This window comes from Neohortaea acidophila (assembly GCF_010093505.1).
Source record: "Neohortaea acidophila strain CBS 113389 unplaced genomic scaffold BDY17scaffold_3, whole genome shotgun sequence".
In the NCBI taxonomy this organism is placed as follows: Eukaryota; Fungi; Ascomycota; class Dothideomycetes; order Mycosphaerellales; family Teratosphaeriaceae; genus Neohortaea; species Neohortaea acidophila.
Window position 1 is genome coordinate 960,942 of NW_022985512.1, and position 15,393 is coordinate 976,334.

Here is a 15,393-nt window from a genome sequence, read left to right on the forward strand (position 1 = left end):
AGCTTGAACCTAGTCCTTCCTGTCGCAAGACTGGCATGAGTTCCCATGCGACCCGCACTTGTCGTTCCCAGCATTCGGAGCAGTCGAAGAATCAAGGCGCTGGATGCAGCCGAATTGCATCTTGCCCTACACGGTACATCAGCATCACCCCTACTCACAAAAAAAACGAAAACGAGGGGCAGACTCACCACATCAAAGATGGCGTAGATGTTCCTCAACACCACATCGCCGTAGATGGCAAACGGCAGATCCCCCGCCGACTGGATCCCGCCGTAGCTGTACCCGTTGCCTGCAGGCGCGAAAGCCAGGTCCTCGCGGCTGATGGTGAAGGTCGCGTTGCCGATGGCGAAACCCACGAGGGGGAGAGAGGCGGTCGGAGTGGAAGTGGGGAAGATGTAGCCCTGCGGCGGTTCTTAGTCTGGTGGTCAGCGTTGGAGGCAAGGGGAGGAACCACTCACGCCCACCGAATTATCCAGCTTCGTGCCCGGGATGGCAGCGTAGATATTCTTGCATGTCTGGTCGTCGACTAGCGCCAGCGTAGTGCCCGTGTCCATGACCGCCGTGTGGCCAGCTGTACTGTGCTGTGTGCCGTTGATGGTGTACGTGCTGGACGCCACCTGCCAGAAGCCGTTGGAGTTGTCGACGGGCGTGTAGTGAATGTCGTTCACGGTGGCTTTGTTGGATGCGAGCACTTGGGCGTCAATAACTCCGAATGTGTAAAAGGAACTCCCGTTGTCCGGGTCGCTGGTATCGTTCACGCTGCCTAGGTGGGCGGTGAAGAGCTCTGAGCCGGCTGGGATGGCAGCTTGCTGGATCATGTTTTGCACTGGGGTGTGCACTTGGTTGGGCTGCACGGTGTTGATTGTATCCTGTTGTCAATGAGATATGGCGTCTCGGGCGGAGCGGGTAGAATTCACTCACAAAAGCAAGACCGAGCAAACCATCGCCTTGATTCGAGCGAAAGCTGGAGGACATTCGGCTCGCGAGCTCCACGGCCTGGTTCTTGATCTGGATGCCGCCAAGTTCGACCACGTCGGTGCCGACGTTGCCGCCCGCGGAGGAGCCATCGCCGTAGGTGATGGTCCACGTTTCTCCGCTCAGCGGCTTCCACGTGTGGCTGAGGGCGTGGTTGAAGATGTTGTGTTTGGACTTCTTGCCTTCCGATTGAACATGGGAAGGCAGCTCGGTGGACCACGTCTAGCTATGAAACCGATGGGTAGCGCGTCAGCCACAGCTTTGATCGGGATAACCTGAAGGAGAGCAAACATACAGATCCGCAGAGCCAGTATCAAAGTCCAAACTCATCTGCTGCTGCGGCGAACCAATGCCAACCTGGCAAAGGTACTCGGCATCCCCCTGCACATCCTCGGCCGAGACCTCACCAACCTCGCCGTTCTCATCTTTGGTGACGAGCTGCCGATGGCTGACATGCGTGGGCCGGCCGCGGAGCCGATCCTGCAGCCTCCTGAGGACGTGCTGGGTCTCGGCGTGCTGGATGATGTCGATCATGTCAAAGGGCCCCGGCACGGTGGGCTTGATGTTGTACTTTCGCAAGGCATGGCCGTAGGATTTCTTGCCGTCGCGGACGTAGTGCTGGTTCTTGACGCGCTTGATGCGGTGGAGCTGGCCGGGTGCTGGGACGACTTGCTGCAGGCCTGACATTTTGACAGTGTGTTGGATTTGTGGTTGATGCTGAAATGAATGGGTGGATATTGGCAGGCTAGAAAGTGTGCTGTGAATGAAATGGAGTAATGCTGGTAAGACGAGAATGGTGAAAGGAAGAATTGATAAGAGATGGAATAAACACCAATCAACAGCAAAGCTCATGGGCGTGCTTGCCAGCGACTGATTGCATGCAATAGTTGCCATGGCATGCCTCCGAGTTCGGAAGGAAGTAACGCGATCGTGTGGTGCTTCCTCGATGGCCCTGCGCAGGAGCGACGGAATTGAGAAGAAAGAACTCAAGGAGGTGCGGCTCATCTACATCATGTCAATTGCTTCAAGAGCATATGGCTGAACGGTTTCAAGCGCTCTCCTTCCCGAGCTTCGCAAGCTCTTGCAAGAAGGTCTCGGCATTGACCAGCTCGGTGCTGCCGTACACCACCCTCTTCTTGCCGACAGTGCTCGCTGCTCCGCTGCCTCCACTCGTCCGTTTCGCCCACTCCTGTAGATTGCCGTACTCATCCATGCTTCCACCGCCCACAGTGAAGACAATGGCTTCGCTGAAACCTTGCCTTCGCTGTCCGAAAGAAGCCTCGATTCCTCGAGTCTGCGTCGTCCCAGATCGACCATCCTTTGCGCTCGGCGGCATGATGCCGCGCGCGTTCGGAGAGCGGGGATCGAAGTACAAGAAGCCCTCCGTCTTCTGCAACGCACTGGTCGACGCATTCGAGGGGTCCATGAGGCTTTCGGTAATCTTGGTAAGCGTCAAGTCTTTGTTGACAGGCAAGAAGTTCTTCACACCCGATATGAGGTTGTCGAAGTTGGCACCGAGGCCGGCTTCCTTGAATCGATCTGTGAGGCGGGATGAAATCGAGCTGAAGCCACGGAAGATCTCATTTGATGCGGAGGTTTGTTGTGGTTGTGTTGGAGCGGAGGATATCATCGTCATTCGAGTAATCTCCCGCACCCGTCGGATGTAGGTCAGGGGAAGAGTGTCGACGCCGGACTGTTTCAGGGCTTCTTCAAACCTCTCCATCTCGGCTCGAGAAACGTCCTGCTCGGTACTCAAGAACCAAATGATGAAGATTCGGAGCTTATCAAGTGGCTCCTGGCCTTTGTCGGAATCGTTCAGCAGCTCCAGCATCGACTGCTTGGTCTGTTTCTTGATGTCTTCCTCGAGCTGGAAGTAGTTGTCCAGTTGTCGGTCTTTGATGCCTTTGAGTAGCGCCGTGGCAATGTTCATGTGCATATCCAGTAGTGCTTTTCGTTCCCGCAGCTCTGGTAGAAGGGTGATGGCTGCCTTGAGATGCTGCGCTGACGAGCTGGTGTCGTTTTGGAGGTCTTCAATCGAGTTGGCACCAGTCTTCTTCGTAACCTCGGCCGCGTCGTCTTTATACCGTGTGAGCTCGGTATCAATGTCCTCGGCCACTTGCGGAAAGGGGGCGCCCGCGTTCTTGTTCCAGAAGAAGTCGTTCGAGGTCAAGTCATACGAGCGTTTGGTACTTCCCTTGCCGGGACCGCTGTCGTCCGAGGGCGTCTCCACCGTGATGCGATTGAGTTGCATGGAGAGGACGTCGTGGATGAGAGATTGATATGTCCACGAATGCGACAGCATTGGGACTAAATCGACGTTGCGGTCAACGATGATGAGCACAGGTCTTGAGGAGGTCGCGCTGGCACTGCTCGTTGATCTTGCGCCAGAGAAAAGGTTGTCTCTAGCCTGGAGGATATGATCGCGCAGTTTGCGATCGAGTTTTGCTGCAATCATCTCGGCTGCGCCGCCTTTCGGACAACGAATTATGGGGATGGTGCCTGGTATCGTCAGTATGAACAGGGAGAGTGAAGCAAGATAACGAACCCATAGTCACTGCCACACTGAATAAGCCACTGACGATCCGGTCGACATTTGCATCGATTTCATCGTCCGTGGTTTGCGCGCTGTTCATCGCCCAATACGTCTCCTTACCCATGCCTAGACTGAACAGGTTGGGCTCGCTCACGATGAAGTTGAGGTATTGGTCGTACACCTGGCCAATGCTTTCCGCGGTCCCGGCCTGGGCTGTTTGAGCAGCAAAGTCCTCCAACAGCGGTCTCGAAATGGAAGAAAGGAAGTTGATGTATGCGGGAGAGTAGAGGCCGTTTTGGAGGTCTTTCGTAATAAGTTCCAAATTGGTCGCCGTGGGTTCAACCAAGTAGACGACGGGAACATCGGGGATGGCATGTCTTTGGCCGTTGATATTTCTGCCACGCAGCTGTCAGCGCTTGCTACTCGGGCCTCAGCATCTACCGCAACTTGTGCAGGTAGCCTGATCCACTCATTCATCCACGTACAGATGTATTGTAATACCCCATCCTCGCAGATCGTTGACTCTTAGCACGCTGCTTATTACGTCTCGTCCAAGATTGTCAAATACGAGTACTTTCCATATCGGCTCTCCATCCGAGTTGAGGATGGGAGCAGCTTTGGGGATGAGGCCGTTTGCGGAACTTGGATCATGGTGGGGTTCGGACGATTCTTGTGGGGTGTGATTGAGGTTGAGGATGCGCTCGATGGACGCTACGACGATCAGCACGACGGCAGAAGAGGGAAGCTCCGCGAGTGTGCTCACCTATTTGTTTGTCCCGTAGACTCGGTGAAGAGGTCGACATGGCGTTGTGTTCTGCAGGCTGTTGCCCAGCCTCTGGCTTCTTCACCACATGCGCATGGAATGGAGAAAGGTCTGTTAAGTCTGTAGCGTCTTGCAAGCGTACGGTGAGGGTGGCATTCACGGTTGGCAACAAGTGGCATACAATGTACCTTTAAAGACCAAGTGTATCCGTGGAGGTTGCGCTGCGGAATTTAGAGTTTCCACGCGGCAGTGCCCGCCGCGGTCACTCGATTCGGACCCACTTTTCCCGCCGTCACCTGGAGCTTTCGCTTCTTCTTCACGCTTCCCACCAGCTTTCTCCTTCTTGTTTCCTCCCCTCTTCATCAACCCGCCCGCCACCCACCTTCATTCATCACCACCCCTTCCGCACTCATCAACCCCATCTCCTCCCCTTTTCCCTCCTCCAGTGCGCTGCCTGAATAATGCATGGGAGCTCAGGGTGTTTTCTGAGGTGTGAATTGTGCCAGTAGCGAGAGGTACTCCGTTCCGCGTCCAAATTGCGCCCGTCACTGTTTAGAAGGGCGGCCACGATCACTGTCTACTGAGCCTTCTACCTACCGTTGGCAGAGTGCCGCGCTGGCACGCACTGCTGCTCGCTCACTGCCTCTCAATTACGCATTCTAGCTCGTAGCAGCCCTCCAAACGCCCACAGTCTACCGCGTCGGAGTGACGGGGGTGTGCAGGAGGCTGCTCTCGCTGGACGCTTCGCAGGGGGGGCCGTATGTTGAAGTGACCAACCACTCGACAGCTCATCCCTCAGTTTCTACAGATCCCGCGGGTCTCGGCCATCCGCACACGACACTCATTCCGGCACACCGTCCTCGAGACATACGGCAAGGATCCCACTGCTGTGTAGGCGCGAGATTGAAACATTCATCAATTCAATCATCAAGCTCCCGCGCCCGCGTAATTTACTGCTGCAGCTGGCCTCTGCATCGAATTCGGCTTAGCGCGCTCATGAATTGCCGTGTCGGCGTCCGCAGCCGACTTTAGCCTTTCACCGCGCCCGAGACTGTCGCCAACATGGATCAGTTGCCTCGCAGTAAAGAAGGCTACGCCAACAACAATTTGTTTGCGGATAGTCAGCAGCAGTTCAATGCATATGACAATCTCTTCCAATCTGGGCCCGGCCAGAGTCCTTACGATGCTAGCTGGGGCTTAAACGCCGGCAACTACCCGTCTCAGTCACGTGTTCAGCACTCCTCTACTCCGAGCTGGCCGCAGAATACCAATCACCTCTCGCTGCCACCTGCGCAGGGCAATTTGCATGCACATGCAGCTCCATACCATCGCCCCCTGGCACCCAGTCCCGCGCCGTACGGCGGCCAAAACGCCGTCGACACATATCAAACACCCCACACCTATCAATATGCGCCGCAATATGATCCCAGCCTGCTTCCCCAACATGCATTCAATCAGAACTTCAACTACTCCACCGCGGATCGCCACACTCCGAATGCCGCGACTGTCGCGCCACACGCGTTACAACAGGAAAAGTCATCGTCGGCATTCGCTCACAACCCGTACGGAGCGCCTTCGTACCAAGTCAACAGCGTCGCGCAATCACGACCCCTCAACCCTTCCACACCTGATGTCGCCGATCAAAGACAGCTTATGGCTTCCATACCACAAGGAACCAATGCTGGACAGTTCTCTATCATCAGATTCGACGATCTTGCGAACGCCACCCGCTCTCAGCGCATGGGCAATTTTGTCAACGTTGGCGTCGATGCCCTCAACTGGGATCTTAATCGCGCCGCACTCCCGCCTTATGTCCCCCGCAAGTCTCGAAACGAGCTTCGCAGGCTGGCTGCAAACGATCCGAAACTCCTTGCGAAACTCAGCAAGACTGGGGTGAAGAAACAGCGTCTCCTTGCTGCAGCAGCAAAACCATCGCTGGCCGTCGGCAAAACTTCTTCGCCAACGGGGGAGAAGATCAAGTACGAAGGCGATTCGCCAAGCGAAGACGAGGATTCGTCTTCAGACGACGATGACGAGTCTTCATACACCTCAGATGAAGCAGCTGAAACATCACCTCTGCCTGCCAAGAGGCCTGACACTCCTAAGGGGGCCACCGAATACGACACCATCAAGGCTTTGTGGCGTGGCAAACGCAGGTCTCTGGCTTCTGACAGTATTCGGAAAGGATTGGGTGAATTCTGGGAGATCGTGAAGACGATTAGAGACCGATGGAAAGCGGACGTTGCTGCCCTCCAGGATGCGGAGTCGAAGAACCGCACTAACGAGCTTCCGCTCCTTCAGAGCAGAGTCAAAGACCAACGTGACATGCTGGAAACGGCATTCAAAGCGGCGTTGAAGCACGGCCACCGCGACATCATTCTATTGTAAGTCATCCCCTCGGTCCTGCACGACTCTTTCGCGCGTACCCTGCATGCTGTAGCCCGTGCAACACGGATTGAATACGTCAAGGCCGCTTTTGTGGCTCAAGTTCATACATGCCATGCCTCCATTGTGGCGCGCTATCATGCTCCTGACACCATTCCTGCGACTGCCTTTCCAACTCGAATCAAGAGTGGATACGTGCATTGACATCATGGATTGCAAATGAAACGCTTCATCACGTGTCAAACGTCTTCTCCATTTGTACTTAACTGACTTAATTTCTCTCCAGAATGAGCGAGAACGTGTCACTGCTGTTCCTGTGCTATCAGTTCTTGCTGGACCGCGCAAAAGTCGAAGATTACAACAGCGCCTTGCCTCGTACCATCCTCGAGACGGTCGCTTTGTTCACCACCATCACGCAAACGAAGCTCGAGAACACGCACATGGTCAAGGTCCTTCCGCGCTACGCCAAGCGAGGTGATGCCAAAACCCAGTTTTACGCCAAACGCATCATTGCGAGCGCGGCTGAGGCTTCGGCGGAGAAGAGTGCTGAGCCGGGGTCAGCAAAAGACAAGGTCGCTGGATCCCCACCGAGCAAGAAGTCAGAACCAGAGCCAGTTGCTGGTGTCAAACGTCCTTCTAGTGCTGCGAACGATGGAGGCGCCCAGAAGAAGGTCGCAATTGCAAGCTCGAAATCCAATGGCTTGTCTACTGCTACGAAGCTGGGCACTACCGCGAAGAAGTCGACTTTGGCGAATGACAATACCAAAGCAGCCACCACGGCTGCTGCTGTTCCCGCAGTGAAGCCGAAACAAGTTGTTGCAAAACCGTCCGGTCTGTTCGCCAGCCTACAGTCGGCCGGGAAGAAACCGGGCACATCTACCGCTAATAGAGCTGCCCAAGCATCTACAACTGGAGTGGCTGGACGAACGATTGACAAGACGTCAAATGCGTCCTCGACAACAGGCCCAAGTGCAGCACCAGCGCCTTCCTTCTCGTTTGCTGAAACGATGGCGAATCTCTCGAAACCCAAAGAAGAGAAGCCGGCACCGAAAGTTGAAAGGCAAGTTCCAGACGAGACCCCCGAGGAGAAGCGAAAGCGGCTTAGAAAAGAATCGCGTCGCCATCTACATGTCACGTTCAAGACTGGAGAAGACCTGGTCCAGATTCGCGAATTCCACCATGATCCTGATGAAGAGCTCGGCCATGATGCCAATCAAGTCAGAGATGTAAGCGACGTTGGCGGAGAAGGTCGCATGTTCAAGCAACAACATTCAATGATGGACATTGATGAAGAGGATGAAGCCGCAGACGACGGAGCTGGTCTCGTGGACTTTACCCCTCCGAAGGATATCGACTTTACTGTTGTCGATGCCGAAGAGCGTAAGAGGAACAGCATCAAGTTTGGCGGTGAGGTCGAGCCGGAATCTGCTGAGCGGGCTGCCCGAGATGCGCATGAGGCCAACACTCTCATCGTCTTCTACACCGATCCAAAGGACATTCCTCCCAACCCGCGTGAACCATCGGACCCGTACAGTGGGGAGCAGTCCGACAAGATCAAGCAATTCGGTCTGCCCGACGCCAAGTGGGATGCTCGCGCAAAAGGCAAGAGCGTCGCCATGCAACAGATGCCTACGGCACAACAGCAGCAGACCGCCAATGTCGCGCCTCAATTCGATTTTGCGAACATTGGGAATCTAATGATCACCCCGCAAAGTGGCTATCAGCCTTCAATGCCGACGGTATCGCAGCCATCGTTGCCAGGTGGCGATGCAATCTCCAATATTCTCGCCAGTCTCAAGCAAGCCCAGGCAAATCAAGGCACTCCACCGGCATCTGCAATGGGCGCATTCAACCTCCCCTCCTCTGCTCCGCCGCCCACGTTTGCCCCCGCCCCACAACCCTCGACGATACCAGCGGGCCAACCCGATCTCGCTGCCATCCTGGCTCAAATCCAACAGAATCAGGGCGGTGCAGCACAACCTCCTGCCATGTCTGGCTTCGGGCTTAACACCCCCGGACCCATGCCTGGCATGACGTCTTATCAGCCCCAGGCGCAGCAGCAGCAGCAGCAGCAGCAGCAGCAGACGTCTGTGTACGAGAACCAAGAGCGCAAGCAGTGGCGCGAGGGCAGTGCTAACGACAATGCCACGAAAGCCAAGAGGCAGACCACCGCTCAGAGCCCGTGGTTCCGGACGAAGGTGTGCAAGTACTGGCAAGAGGGGAGGTGTCAGAAGGGCGATCAGTGTACTTATAAGCATGAGGAGGAGTAGAGAGACGCTATGCGATGGCTGTCGTCTTCGATCTGGGACTATGGCTCACTACTACAGCGTCGCTGTCAACCCTGCGTGATCGATGTTGAATGATCGGTGGGAGTTCGACTGCGGGCGAGCTCAAGAAGTTGAAGCAGAGCTACAGATACCCACCCGTACAGTGTATGTACTATATTCAACTCCGTCTCGGTGAAACACGTATGCCCTTTCTCTACTATGTCTGCTGCATGTATTACCCACGGTGGCTGCTTACTGTGTAACTGGCCCATGTGACTCGCAAGGATCATTGCCCTAGGTACCTTACATTAGCCGAATTCATGGAACACGATGCTTGCTCTTCCCAACATTCTGCAAGCGTCCTTGTGTATTTCTCTTTAGATACCATAAGAATCAATTGAATAAGACGACAGTTCGCAGCCATGTCCGTTGTAAGTCTCGCCTCCGGCGACCCAACCTGCACAACCGAAGAAGTCCACGCCCTCGCCCAAGCAAACAACTTCGCCATCGAGCCCGGCAGTGAAAATGAAGCAGGCTTCCTGCTCTTCGCCAACAGTTTCAGCGCGGTATGCAAGACCATCGACGAGTTGCCCGATTACGAAGACCCGCGGACGGAACCGGTGGAAGTCGAGGGCGGCGAGCGCAAGTACTACCGGCCTGACGAGAAGGAGAATCCGCTCAATGCTTGGATGTTTCGGACGGAGTTGAGGGCTAAGGACGCTGCGGCGCGAAGGGGCCCGCTGGCGGGGAAGACGGTGGCGGTGAAGGATAATATGTGTGTTGGTGGGTTGCCGATTAGTTTGGGCGCTTCGGCGGAGTTGTTTAGTTCAGGTAGGTGAGTCCTTGGGGTGTTGATTTGATAGGTACAGACGAGACTAATTGCTTGTTTGAACTACCAGGACAGCATCCGATCAGTCCGATTGATGCTACGGTTGTTCGCCGCGTCCTTGAAGCCGGAGGGACGATCAAGGGAACAGGCGTGTGCGAGAACCTGTCGCTTTTTCCCGTCAGCTACAGCTCGCACGCCGGGGCGGTGCACAATGCGTGGCTACCAGGTTACGCCACCGGGGGCAGCAGCTCTGGATGCGGAGCTCTTATCAGCATCTCGGATGTGGAGGACGCGAGGAAGGCCGGCCACGACAGCAGGCAGTATCCGCTCGGCGAGGGCGTTGACATTGCGTTAGGCGGCGATCAGGGCGGCTCGATTCGTCTTCCGGCAGCATATTCGGGCTACTATGGTCTTAAGGCTACGCATGGCCTTATACCGTACACGGGGATAGGCTCTTTGCATCCTCTCATCGATCACGTTGGGCCAATGGCTCGGACTGTGGAGGATACTGCTACATTTCTGGGGGTCCTTGCGGGCTATGATGGTATGGATCCTCGAATGGGACCCGAGTCACCGCTGAGATCCCAAGTACCGGACTATCTTGGAGAACTGGAATCGTGGGCTAAGGAGAAAAAAGGACTTGGTGAATGGACCTCTTCCGCAGCTGCTAGAGGCCTAAGAATCGGAGTCGTGCAAGAGTCTTTCGAGATTGCACCACTGGAGCCGTCCGTCGCCAAAGCCACCCAAAACGCAATCGACCGCTTCAAGAGTCTCGGCGCAGATGTGAGAGAAGTGTCCATCCCTTCGCACAAATACGGAGGGGCGCTTTGGTCGGTGACTACACGGCCATTGATCCCTCACTTTCTCGCAGCCAAGCCCCCGGACCTGCTGGCACACACCATGCCACATATCGATATCGTTGCCCCAGGGCAGCCTTTCTTCGATGCATTGGCCAACAAGAACCCAGCACCGCTCAACGTGATCATGAACGCGACGTACATGGAGCAGAAATACGGCAATGGCTTGAGCCGTAAGGCGTATATGCACGTCTTCCAGCTGCGCGCCGCTTACGATGCAGCGTTGGAAGATGTCGACATCCTCCTCACGCCCATGACGTCTACCGTCGGGCCCAAGATCCCGGCGTCGGCCTTGAAGACGGAAGCGAATCCGAACGGCCAGAGCAAGAGGTTTATGGATCTGTACGACCCGATCATAGGAAACACGATCAATACTTGCCCGTTTAACTTGTCGGGACACCCGGCGATGAGTATGCCTGTGGGATGGGGAGATGCGAAGAATGAGAAGGGTGAAGTGGAAGGCCGTCTGCCTGTGGGTCTGCAAATTGTGTCGAAGAGATGGGATGAGGTAGCCTTGTTGAAGGCTGCAAAGGCGTGGGAAGTTGGAGGGAGATGGAGCGATGAATAGATGAGATCATGCCATCGTCAAATGTAAAATAGCTGCATGCTATTCCATTTTTGCCGCGGAAGGCTGTCAAAAGGAAGTTACAACGTGGTGATTAAACATGCCCCGACACGTGAAAGAGACGGGAGTGAGTTGAAACGAAGAGGAGGACTAGACGAGCAATTAAACTTTGCGCTAGAGACAAAGACGCGGCGAGCGGCGGCAGCCAATCGTTTCGCCCGAGCCAGGGTGCGGCGCAATCTCGTGAGACGACGCTTCCACCCTCTCCTTCACCACCTCCACTCCCCTCCCAACACCACACCGGACTCGACCCTCACCATCTTCCCCTCTCCAGCCGCTCGTTAAACAGTCACTCATTCTTTCGCTTCGCGGACACGCCGGATCTACGCCTTCGAGGGAGCAAGGGCAGGGAGTGCGCAATTGGAGCCAGCGGAGCGCTGAAACAAGGAGGAAGACACCACACAGAAGGGCCAGGACGACAGGCTGCATTCCATATCCTGCTCGAAGGAACGCGCACGGCGCGAATAGCAGTCCTCAGCACTTAACAAACACTCGTTGGGCCCGCGTGGGCTCAAAGGCCACTGCCATGGACACCTCTCCAGGTATGTCGCGCAGGCAAACCACACACAGCAAAGAGCAGCAGGAGACTAACGCGACAATAGTTCCCGACTACGGGCTGAGCAGATTATTCCGGCGATGCGTGCAATGCCCTCCCACCTCCACTCAGCTCAAATGTCCGGCATGTCCTGCTGGCAAAGTCTGTACCCTCATCCCGCCAAGCTGCAATCAATGTGCGCACATGGAATGCGTCACCGACCCCAATCCCGCCGGCATCTCTCAAGGACCAAACGTTGGTGCCATTGCTGGTGGAGTGGTGGGAGGTGCGGCCCTCATCGTTCTGCTCGTCTTTCTGGTGTGGTTGTTCTGGATCAAGAAGCGGCGGGAACAGCAAGATCAAGAGTTACAAGAGGAATGGGCACAAGACAAGCGATCCACGCGACTCAACTCCCTCCGCGATTCCTCCTCCGCGCGCACACGAGGCTCGCTGGCCAACAGCATGCTCAGCCGGGCGAGCAATTTCATCCAAATCGCTTACATCCCTGGGGTCACCAACCGCAATGGATCTGGACGCAACAGTGTGCATAGTCCCGTTCCCCCGATACCGGCGGCACACCGACAGCGCCATAACCAGCCCAACAAGAGTCCGCTCAGTGGGAATGGCGATGCGCTGTTCTTTGGCATCGACGATCTGAGAGGCAGCACATACTCGGCCGGATCCTCGGTGAGAGACACGCGCCATGCCAACAATCGCGACACAAGGTACACCATGCAGTCCATCACTCCTTCCCTCGCTCGAGACTCTGTCGCATCGGATGTGTTTTGGGACGATGCAACCGCGGCGCCAATGCCCGCCACCACCGTCGCGCGGGTGGCCCCTCGGATGGTGTCGGTAAAGGGCTCTTCCAACAGCTCGGCCAACACGACACCAGGTTCCGACAGCGCACCTGGCACTCCACCCGAGCACCTGCCGCACGGTGCTTCAGCAGAGTCCAGCCCAGCGGCAGGCGATGCCACCAAACGCACATCCAAGGGCCGTTTCCCCGTCCGCGCACCCAACGACAACCTCTCCACCCGCCTCCATATCCCACTTATCCCCTCACCTCTCGCCGACAACACAACTGCAACCGCGGCCTCCAACACCCCCAGCGAAGCGGCCCACTCTCGCGACCTTGATTCCCTCATGCAACACATCGACTTCTCCACGCCCCCGGCCGATGCACAACCCATCGAGTCCCCCTTCTTCGACGCCTCCGACCTTCCCCACGCCGCCACTGCGGCCTCCAGCATGCGGGCCAACCCGTACGCCTCGATGGCCAGTACCGTTGGCGTAGGCACGCGCCGTCTAGAGCGGAGTCTCTCGCCGCATCGCAGGAGAGGCGGAAGCAAGGGGAATATTGGGGGTCTGAGCGCGGTTATCGAAGAGGCTACGAAGAGAGCGAGCACTGGCGGCGTCGTTGGTGCGGAGGATAGTCCGTTTGGAGATGAACATGCTACGCATGAGTAGTTTGAATGGAGGAATTATTTGATCTCGATCTTGTTTTACCTTGTGGCTTGGGAGGTTCTCGGAGCTATGGAATGTGAACGTCCGGCTCTCGATTGATGGAGTTTGGGAAATGAGATACGATCAAATGCTATGCAACTTCCTTGTCTGTCTTTCTGGGTTTCATTTGCTTGGTTCGAGTGGTAAGACCGAGACACGTTCGGCTCTTTCTTCTTTCATAAAGTTCGTGATCCAGGCGCAGTGTCTGAGACCACCTTCACCAGCGGTTTTCGTGTCATGGCTTGAGTGTATATTTTTATATCTTTGCCCTCCCGGCACCACAGTCGTCTTCGTAGCTACATCGATCGCCTACCATACGCACCTCCAACCACAACCAGCTTACAACCGATCGACACAATGGCAAGCAAAACCGCCCACCTCGCCCTCCTTCTCAGCCTGCTCGCTCTTCCGCAAGCTCTCCTCCTTCTGCTGGCCCTCTGCCTTGCCCTGGCCTACCGCTACATCAAAACATCCCCTCCCGCCTACCAAGCATCGCTGATCAAATTCCACGCCCTCGCAACCGAAAGCATTCAACTCACTCTCGCTCTCGTGGGATGGGCGAATTTCCTTACCGTTGCCGTTCTGCTGCTCTCGTCGACCCACGATCATCACGACAATCACAGGAGCATGGGTGTTCTTTATCTCATCGGCGGCAGCTTGATCCTCTTCATCGCGGGCGTGAGCGCAGTGCTAGGCGTGTACGCCGTGGATCTTATCGAGGCGCGCGTGGTGCTGGGCGTGTGGCGGCATCCGTATGCGTGGCGGTGTTTTGCTTTGACGAGAGTGCTACTGCGGGCTGTGTGGCGGGGGAGGAGAGGTCAACATGCCACAGCTGGTTTCAAAGTGAAGGCTGATCCTGTGGAGGGGCGAGATTGGGAGGATACTTTGCGGTCCTTGGAGTATTTGGATCTTGCTTTGGGGAGAGAGGAGAGGGAGAGAGGGAGGGAGAGGTCACGGTCGTTGGAGTATTTGGATCTTGATCATGAGAGAAAGGAGAGGGAAATGGGAGCACGGGCGAGGATGAGTCGGTGAAGGAGTAGAGAACTGGGCCTGCCTTGGTCGTATTGAGCGGTGAAGAGAATGCCCGGACAGGACAGCGCAAGGCCGTCCCACTGCAGCTTGACATGCATCTGTCGTCGGTACATCAGACCACTTCCAGTTCTCCATCGTCCTTGATTTCCGCCGATTGGAAACAAAGTTCGGACGTCGTGATATGCAGCCTCAACCGCATTTGGTAAGAGAGTAACTAGTTGCAGCTGCTTGGCCGATAGGTCATATCCAGAGCAATCCTAGGTCTGGAGTTGAGTGTGCCGGACGCGTCAAAGAAGCAGAAAACGGCTCACCCAGGAGACCGGGTCGCATTGAATACTTGCCGTCATGGATGCAGACCCCATTGGCAATCTCTCCTCCCAGTCAGCCACGGGTCAGGTACCGCTGTCAGGCGGTGGCTCCCGCACACGGCAGCGTGCATGAACTGTATCGTGCATGGGGTGTCTGCAGTGTCTGCATCCTCTGCCCTGCCGCAGCAAGGTCGGCGAATTGCGTGCGAGCGTGAGAAATTGCAAGGCCGGCGTTACCGACTTTGCGGTTCTCTTGCTCAGCATTGAATGGGTGCGTGCATGTCGCTGCTCTCCTCTCCGCCAGATTCCCGGCGATGCCTGGGATGTGGCACCCGCGGAGCGATGCCGAGCCGCCCCACTCTCGTCGATCGAAAGTCAATTGGCGGAGCTGGTGCAGGACTGACGACACTTCGTGAGCTGCCTTCCATGTATCCGTAAATACATCGTGGTGCGATTCCCACGCCGGCCGTCCAGGGCACCAGGGCTTGGCCTAGCCCATGATCTTAGCTCCTTCCATCGGAAGCGTGGATGGGTGCCGCGCACGGTAGGGCAATCACGCTGAATACTACATGTGCGCACGGAGACGAACGTCGTTCGCGTCATGACGAGTTAGGCAAGAACGATGAAGCAGCCTCCTCCTCCGTCGTCGCCCTCGCTCCTTCCCCCAGACCACCTCGCCGAACACCTTAAGCAGGTGCGATCCATCACTATTTGACCCCCGGAAGCCTCCGGTTGGTCTGTCTGTCTCTCACTCGCTTGTCCAGGTGGTGGCCACTCT

The 15,393-nt window shown here is 56.1% G+C and overlaps 6 protein-coding genes across 6 annotated transcripts; 4 read left to right on the forward strand and 2 right to left on the reverse strand.

The window, feature by feature from the left end:
* Positions 1-9: 9 nt before the first annotated feature.
* BDY17DRAFT_322151 (aspartic peptidase domain-containing protein) lies at positions 10-1,662 on the reverse strand (the record flags this gene model as incomplete). The annotated part of the gene is made up of 5 exons (XM_033736760.1): positions 10-126; positions 189-401; positions 459-869; positions 922-1,197; positions 1,267-1,662. The coding sequence occupies 5 exons, from the start codon at positions 1,660-1,662 to the stop codon at positions 10-12; spliced, it is 1,413 nt and encodes a 470-aa protein (XP_033591861.1).
* Positions 1,663-2,023: 361 nt separating this feature from the next.
* BDY17DRAFT_322152 (Sec1-like protein) lies at positions 2,024-4,311 on the reverse strand (the record flags this gene model as incomplete). Its single annotated transcript, XM_033736761.1, has 4 exons — positions 2,024-3,474; positions 3,521-3,903; positions 3,994-4,219; positions 4,272-4,311. The coding sequence occupies 4 exons, from the start codon at positions 4,309-4,311 to the stop codon at positions 2,024-2,026; spliced, it is 2,100 nt and encodes a 699-aa protein (XP_033591862.1).
* An 887-nt stretch (positions 4,312-5,198) lies between these two features.
* Positions 5,199-9,189, forward strand: BDY17DRAFT_100362 (uncharacterized protein). Its single transcript, XM_033729101.1, has 2 exons — positions 5,199-6,655; positions 6,943-9,189. The coding sequence occupies exons 1-2, from the start codon at positions 5,334-5,336 to the stop codon at positions 8,924-8,926; spliced, it is 3,306 nt and encodes a 1,101-aa protein (XP_033591863.1). The 5' UTR covers positions 5,199-5,333; the 3' UTR covers positions 8,927-9,189.
* Positions 9,190-9,216: 27 nt separating this feature from the next.
* On the forward strand, positions 9,217-11,251 carry BDY17DRAFT_293271 (amidase). Its single transcript, XM_033732965.1, has 2 exons — positions 9,217-9,754; positions 9,823-11,251. The coding sequence occupies exons 1-2, from the start codon at positions 9,346-9,348 to the stop codon at positions 11,175-11,177; spliced, it is 1,764 nt and encodes a 587-aa protein (XP_033591864.1). The 5' UTR covers positions 9,217-9,345; the 3' UTR covers positions 11,178-11,251.
* Positions 11,252-11,760: 509 nt separating this feature from the next.
* Positions 11,761-13,239, forward strand: BDY17DRAFT_322155 (uncharacterized protein; the record flags this gene model as incomplete). The annotated part of the gene is made up of 2 exons (XM_033736762.1): positions 11,761-11,776; positions 11,837-13,239. 2 exons carry the CDS (start codon positions 11,761-11,763, stop codon positions 13,237-13,239), a joined length of 1,419 nt encoding a protein of 472 aa, XP_033591865.1.
* Positions 13,240-13,436: 197 nt separating this feature from the next.
* Positions 13,437-14,510, forward strand: BDY17DRAFT_100395 (uncharacterized protein). Its single transcript, XM_033729102.1, has one exon. The coding sequence runs from the start codon at positions 13,633-13,635 to the stop codon at positions 14,305-14,307; it is 675 nt and encodes a 224-aa protein (XP_033591866.1). The 5' UTR covers positions 13,437-13,632; the 3' UTR covers positions 14,308-14,510.
* The last annotated feature ends 883 nt before the right edge of the window (positions 14,511-15,393 follow it).